The sequence below is a fragment of the Laccaria bicolor genome, genomic scaffold (assembly GCF_000143565.1).
Source record: "Laccaria bicolor S238N-H82 LACBIscaffold_155 genomic scaffold, whole genome shotgun sequence".
Classification (NCBI taxonomy): Eukaryota; Fungi; Basidiomycota; class Agaricomycetes; order Agaricales; family Hydnangiaceae; genus Laccaria; species Laccaria bicolor.
In genome coordinates this window covers 1-7846 of record NW_001890014.1, presented here as the reverse complement: position 1 = coordinate 7846, position 7846 = coordinate 1, and the positions used below count along the sequence as shown (strand labels likewise).

Genomic DNA, 7846 nt, shown 5'->3' with positions numbered 1-7846 from the left:
CCACCCTAATCATCACACATTTCATGCCGTCTTTTCATCACACCCACCCAAAAGACGGACTTTTCCAAGTAAATCCATAACGAAGCTGCAACAGAGGCAAACGAGCAAGATGGGATGGCCCCTTGGGCAGCTACCCTTGCTTGGTGTGGGAAAAGTCCGTCTTTTGGGTGGGTGTGATGAAAAGACGGCATGAAATGTGTGATGATTAGGGTGGGCGGACGGTCGCAACGAATAAAAGCAAAAAGAAAAGAAAAAACATGTGGTGTGAAAGAAAGGGCAGAGAAACGAAAAAAAGGAGCCGAGAACAAGCAGAGAAACAAAAGAAAACGCACGCACTGCTCAATGATAAGGGCCGTCCCGCACTGACACGGCATAGTTGTACGTGAGTTTGCGGGTGTGGAAAGAGGAAGAGGGAAAAAAAAACAACGGACAGAAACAACGGACAGATACCCGAACCGCCAAGAACAGAGATAGTAACACTCTGACCTGCCAGGGCCTTATTCAACACCCTCTGAATCCTGAGGCTTGCGCCGCTCTCTGGAAAACGTAATAGCACCATACTTTGCGCTGATCCATCCCTGGTGCTGTAACTTGGACAGAATTCAAAGGGGAAGTTGGGAATGACGCGTGAATTAATGATGGGTTTGCTTGAGTTGAGGGATTTCTTGACTTTAAGATCTGCGTTGGAGTAATTTGGTATCGATGAGGAGGAGTGGGAGGAGGAAGTGGATTGGCGTTAGGAGAAGGAGGATGAAGAAGACAGGGACCCAGATGCGTGAAGGAGGGGAAGAAGGGGAAAGGGAGCCCGTTGTGGGAGGGAGAAAAGATGCATTGTGCGGAAGAATGATATGTATAATCGACAAAGTGACTGTAGCTATGGTGTATAACAGCAAACCCAATCAACACCAATCATAGACTGATCAAAGTCAACTGTAGCAAAGCCAGACCGAGAAATGATAAGAATCTTGAGAGGTGTGTGCAAATTGGCCTCCTTTGGCACCCACATAAAGGGGTTTTGCTCCCGAGAAGAGATAATCCAGTCTGAGTCTGCCAGATCCCAAGCAAAGCGCGCATCTCCATCACTCAAAATACCTGTCGACACATTCCATACCCGTACTGACTCGTCATCCGAGCCGGACACAATCCGTGTCCCATCACTTGAAAATGCGACCGATTTGATATAGTCATTGTGGCCCTTGAGCTCCTTCAGCTCCTCACCGGTCGATGCATCCCACACCCGCACAGACCTGTCATTCGAGCCAGACACAATCCGTGTCCCATCGCTCGAAAGTGCAACCGATGTGACAGAGTTAGTGTGGCCCTTCAACTCCTTCAGCTCCACACCTGACGATGCATCCCACACCCGCACAGAGTTGTCCAACGAGCCAGACACAATGCGTGCCCCATCGCTCGAAAATGTGACCGATTGGATATGGCTAGTGTGGCCCTTAGCTCCTTGAGCTGCACACCTGTCAATGCATTCCACACCCGCACAGAGCAGTCATTCGAGCCAGACACAATCCGTGTCCCATCGCTTGAAAATGCGACCGAGTTGATATCTTCAGTGTGGCCCTTCAGCGCCTTCAGCTCCACACCTATCGATGCATCCCACACCCGCACAGAGTTGTCACGCGAACCAGACGCAATTCGTGTCCCATCACTTGAAAACACGACAGAATTGACCGACAAAGTATGGCCCTTCAGCACCTTCAGCTCCACACCTGTCGATGCATCCCACACCCGCACAGACATGTCCCACGAGCCAGACACAATCTGTGTCCCGTCACTCGAAAATGCGACCGATTGGATATGGCCAGTGTGGCCCTTAGCTCCTTGAGCTGCACACCTGTCAATGCATTCCACACCCGCACAGAGCAGTCATTCGAGCCAGACACAATCCGTGTCCCATCGCTTGAAAATGCGACCGAGTTGATATCTTCAGTGTGGCCCTTCAGCGCCTTCAGCTCCACACCTATCGATGCATCCCACACCCGCACAGAGTTGTCACGCGAACCAGACGCAATTCGTGTCCCATCACTTGAAAACACGACAGAATTGACCGACAAAGTATGGCCCTTCAGCACCTTCAGCTCCACACCTGTCGATGCATCCCACACCCGCACAGACATGTCCCACGAGCCAGACACAATCTGTGTCCCGTCACTTGAAAATGCGACCGATGTGACCGGGGAAGTATGGCCATTCAACTTCTTCAGCTCCACACCTGTCGACGCATCCCACACCTGCACAGACTTGTCATACGAGCCAGACACAATCCGTGTCCCATCACTTGAAATTGCGACTGATGTAATTGGTGCTCCAGCTGATATGGTCATCAATGGCAAGTCAATAACGCCTTTGGTATGTGTAAAGGCAGGGATGCAAGTGAATTGGTTTTTCCAGTTCCGAGAGAGACTGGTGTTCCGTGACCATGTTGCCAACGCTGAGATGTACAGGTGCGGCGTCGATTTGGCAGCCGGGCTCCCAGTGAAATAAGTAGCGAAGTTGGCAGCTTCACCAATGTCACGCGCCAATTCTAAAAAATCGTTCCCGCACTAGTTGACAGCATTAGTTGTTGCAGTACGGCTCAAACTTTACAATTCATACCTTCAAGGCCCACTCACGTGCACGTTGAAGCATCGGAGTGCATTGATTGCGTAGTCCAAGCAGGTTCATGGCCTCAATCCAGAACAGGACACGAATTTGGAGAAAATCCAAAATGAGGCCACGAAGGTTATCGGTCTTGATCAACTGGGGCAAGTGGTGAGTCCAGTGCCGGACTGAGTATCTCAGAGCAGCACTAATGTTTTTGTTGACCTCTTCAGCAAGTGCGGCGTTATCACTGTCGAACAGGAAGGATGACGGTATTTTGCCCATGTTGAATCGCAAACCAGAATCAGACTTCTTATCAGAACCAAACTTCATGATGTGGAAGCAAGATTCGGCAAGAAGATTGTGATGGGCAGGTTCGTTGCATGAAAATGCAAAGTACTCCTTGTCCAAGGTGAAGTTTGACCGTGCTGGATCAAAAACGAAGTCAGGAAAGGAGGCATGGTACCAAAAAACTCGACCGTCTTGGGAATAAAGCACAGCGTGGAGATCGTCCAGAACAGCCTTGGCAAGTTCATTGTCGCTGTCCGCGACGAGCGCAGCAACGGTGGAGGTGGATGTGCGTTCAACCGTACATAGGAAGGTATAAAGGATGCGCAACCTGCAAATCAAGATCTCTCCCTCAAACGGCGAAAAGGTGTCGCATATAATTCGACGGTACAATTCATCAATCAAGAATGTAGCCTTGCCCACGGAAACTGGTTTATCTGAATTGGAAAGGAGGTTCTTGAGCATCTTTGTCTGCTCACCAACAGTGATTGAGCGACGTGGAATCAAGTACTTTACCACAGTTGCAGCGTAGATGAAGAGACCATCAGCCCGCCGCTCAAGCTCGGTCAGCTCGGGAGTGCCATCAAGCTTCTTCAGCTTGTTTTTCAAGTATATCCTGATGTCTGACCTGGCCTCCTCAATCGGCACATCTTGGAGACGACAGACGGCCTCGGACGTGAATGCCTTGCAGCGCTCAACGAGTTCAGGATCTGACCGGCTTGTCACAAGAAACTTGAGACCTCTTAGGTCGTATTTGTCGATCGTGTGGAGTAGGTCGCCTAGAAAAGCCGATCCTCCTTCGCCTTCAATCTCATCAAGAGCATCGATGACGATGAGGTACAGCCGCGGTCCTATACCCCGTGTGCTTTCGGACTGCTGCCAAGGCCCGACAAGAAGATCCGACAGCTGGGTGGCAACATCGAATTTAACAGAGTCGAATTTGTCGGCAACATGCAAGGCGTCTGCATACGATTTGCATTTCCGAGCAAGCTGGTAGGCGATGGTGGGGAGGATACGGGTCTGGGCTCGCGTTTCTTCGAATTGTCGGGAGCAGAAAAAGTTGCCGCCCAAGACGGTATGTTGGTTGGGATTGGCATCTTGCTCGAACACTTTGGCTATGGTATATGCAATGGTGGTTTTGCCAGATCCAGCTTGACCGGTCAGCCAGAAGACACGCGGGCTGGCCGATGAGCAATCGTGCGCCCATTTCGTAATGTCCTCCAATATCTTGACACGTGTTCCGTCCGTGCACGCTTCACGCTTCAGGCCATGTCCTTCAAAGACGGTTCTGTGATCAGCCTTCTCGGAGGGATTCAAACGCTGCAGGGACTCTCTCTGTACAACTAATCAGCGCAGATTGCAGACCAGGGAGCTTAAATACTTACCTTGGTACCATCTTGTATTTGACTCGCCGTTTGCTGGATGCTGATCGTCATTTCGAGCTGGGAACGACGAATGTGAATATACAGAACCTTATAGAATGAATGGTACGCACAAACCAAGACGTCGTCGCCTCTTCGACTCGTTGAAAAATTTGTTGGATCTTCGTCCCATACGCTTCGTAGTCTACTACCTTTATAAGAAGTGATTCATCGGCCAGAACCTTTAACTTCTGCATTTCTTCCCCAATGATCCTGGATGGTGACATGTTCGTTATGGTATCATATTGGTGCACGAAAGACGACGTACTTTTTGAAATTCTCCATCGCCTCCTCGGCGGCCTTACCGCTAACTTCCTTGCTCTCCACAGTCAGGAGTCTGTTTGCCGTTCTTTCGAGAAGTTGTACAAGCCCGTCTTTGTTGCTTCCAACCCCCTGATATAACAGTCAACCAGCGCCCAAAAGATAAAAAACAGACGACAACCTACATCTTTTATTTCGATGATCACTTTAGCGATGGAGAATGCCATCTGGACCGGATTTGCACTGACACATCCCGGGACCTTCTTGAGGAGCGTTTCCGTGAACCGCCCAGCCACTTTAACACCCTCTTTTGCAGACGCCTTCCAATTCGAGGTCTGAGGTTGAGTGTTCGGCGAGACTGGTCCTGCAACAGGAGTCAACGTAAGACTGGCTTCGCGGTTGTCCCCTTCTACACGAGTCCGATATCAACCTCTTAGACACAAAGCCTCGGCAAATCTCATCTCACCTTGACCCACAGCGGACTCCTGCAGATCTGGAACACTTGACGAAGGTCTTGCTGACTGGGAGGGGACGGTAGGATCTGGAGGATGAGCTGAATCGGCTAGGTCTGCGAGGTAGGGGTCCAGGACAGTACATACTGTTATTCAAGATAGCATTGCCGCCTGGACACCAGTTAAGTCACCGTCGATAACGCTAAGATGGAGCCAATAGTATACTTACTTGAAGCCGTCGGCTCTGCATTTCCTGCATCGGTTGCATGGTGAGCGCTTGATGCGGAAGAGACAGTGGAATTCGACTGGTAAGCCGAGTCGTTGGCAGAATTGGGTCGCTTGATCAGATCTCGAAAGAGTTTTCCTATGCCTCTGGATTTCTTCCTCGATTTCTTTGCAGTGGGCGAGATTTGGTCGGCCATGACTATGAGCGCGAGAGATGACGGCGGGGCAGTGTCAGGGCGTCTGTCATTTCGTGCAACTTGCGTGGTATCTGAAGCAAAGGGTGCCTGGATTAATACTGGGGGTGTTTTGACTGAGTTGTGGTGCGCACCGATATTCGAGATAGAAAATTGTCTGGAAGTTCTCCAGTTCGCATAACTCCATAATCTTGAAGGCGTAGCAATGGGGCGTTTTAACTGGATTGTAGTTGTGGTCGTCGTCGTACAAGTCGAAATTTGAAATTAGTCATCTCTCCAATTCCTGTGTGCATTTCGAATACACACACTACACAAAATCATATTCTACATCCTAAAAGCCAGGGAACGTCCGTACACTACTCAGTCCTTCCCTATCAGTAAGTAACAAAGGGTTCACGTCGCAAAAATCCCGATAATCTTGAACATCGGCACACTCTGTCCTTCTTCACCCAACAACTGACATTCCACGAAATGAGAACCTCGTCCAACATAATGGTCGATCATCTTCAGCCTACACCAACCAGCCATCAGCGGGGTACAAAAAATAAAAAGAGGAAGAAAAAAAGAAAGGAAAAAGGACATACGTAGGTATAGCATCCCCAATATCCGCCGCATTCTCAATAACCTTCGCACCCGCATAATTATCATCAACCCAACACTCAACCGAACTCCCCTCCCCAACAACACCCACCGGCTCCCTCAAATAGTACACCCCAATATCTCCCCCTCCAACCTGTACCGGAATCCTAAGCTTACTCGTCGGAAGCGCAGAATGCCAATAATGCGCAGCCGTAATCAGGGCATCGCCCCCGCTCCCGCTCGGATGGTGAGCATACCACCCCGAGCCGTAGAACAACGACGGTGGTAGGGGGTTGATGAGGTCGTTTGCGGAAACGCAGAACGGTGCGATCTCTTCGAAGGGACGGTTCCCGTTTGGTCGGGTGTTGATTCGGCCAGAGGGGACGGTGAGGAGCTGAGGGGAAGAGGACGAGGACAACGACGAATCCCCCCGGTCTTTCATAGCTGCCATCTTCTTTTCCACTGCTGCGTCGACTGCTACATCACCCTTTTCTGGCTCGGGGACTCCAGGGCGTTGACCAATGCCGCCAAATAGCCCATGGGCGTCGCCTGCACCTCCTTCAGACCCTGCAGTGTGCACTGAGACGGCTTCGTAAGACGACCCAGTAGCCACGCTCCACGCCGTACATATCTGCCTCTGGAAGTACGCCACGAGTATCTCCGAGATAAGTTCATGCCCGGAAGGGCTAGCGAGGACGGGATCAACAAAGTATTTCTGGATAGACTTGGGGTCGCGCATGTAGTCGGGGAAGAGGGCAGATTTGACAGAGACGTGTGGGACGTCGTAGAATTGCGCGACCATGTTGTGCCAGTGGTCTGGGCCTGCAAAACCGTGTGTTTGGTGTGTTTGTGGTGAGAAATGGCCGAGCAAGAGGACGGCGGGTTTGTCAGGCCTGATGAGGATGGAGCGGATGAGGATCTCAAAGTGGTCCTTCATGTCTTGGTTCCTGTGCGATGGGTTAGTCTCGATGCTGACGGGAGTAAGGGAGAAAGAGGAAGGTAGCGATTGAATGTAAAAGGAAGTTTTGAATGGGAGAAATTGAAGGGTAAAGGACGCCAAGACCCAAGATGAGGACGAAGCGGAAACAGAAAGGAGACATGCAGTAAAAGACCAAAAGAACCGAATTCAAGACGAAATTCTTGGTCGCAATATATAGAAGAAACGAAAAGGAAAAAAAAGGGGAAGGACGTTCCACATTCTAACTGGGAAAAGTTTAGAGGACGTAAGATCGTAAGATGAGGACGAAGCGGAAAAACAGAATAGGATGACGACATACGAGCCCCAACGGGCAATAAAAGCCGAAGGAGTCGAGCTCGAGACTGCAACTAAGCTGAAGTAAAAGCCGAGAGGACGAACGCAAAACATTCAATTGGACACAATCAAAAAGAAGCAAAAAAGCGGTCACATTTCAATGACAAAAGGGAGACCCCAACTTCCAGGAAAAGGATGAAAGTAAGGCCTGACAAGAAAGATATAGGAAATGAAGGCGAAGTCCAGACGCAAAGGAAGGGAAAGCAAAGAAGAAACATGGACAGGATGCCTTCCAAACGCCGCCCGGTGGGTGGGCGAGAGGATACCCAGAGGATATCAACAGGATGACCAAACCGAAATCGGAGAAAACACGACAAGAAGAGAAGAAGGGATTCCGCGCCATGGGTTCCCAAAAAAGAGCAAAAGGTAGGCCACAACGGCTCGTCGTGCTCAAAGAAAGGACAGAAGAGAAACAAAAAGGAAGGACCCTCCTTCCAGAGCTTTCAACCACAACGTAAGAAGAAAGAGAAGAAAGAAACATGGACAGGCTGCCTGCTAAACGACGCTGACGCCTGGAGGTTA

General features: G+C 50.2%; 1 protein-coding gene across 1 annotated transcript; it reads right to left on the bottom strand.

Annotated features, from left to right (window-relative positions):
- Window positions 1-5826: 5826 nt before the first annotated feature.
- Window positions 5827-6949, bottom strand: LACBIDRAFT_242010 (uncharacterized protein; the record flags this gene model as incomplete). The annotated part of the gene is made up of 3 exons (XM_001890705.1): window positions 5827-5944; window positions 6018-6508; window positions 6599-6949. The coding sequence occupies 3 exons, from the start codon at window positions 6947-6949 to the stop codon at window positions 5827-5829; spliced, it is 960 nt and encodes a 319-aa protein (XP_001890740.1).
- Between the last annotated feature and the right edge of the window lie 897 nt (window positions 6950-7846).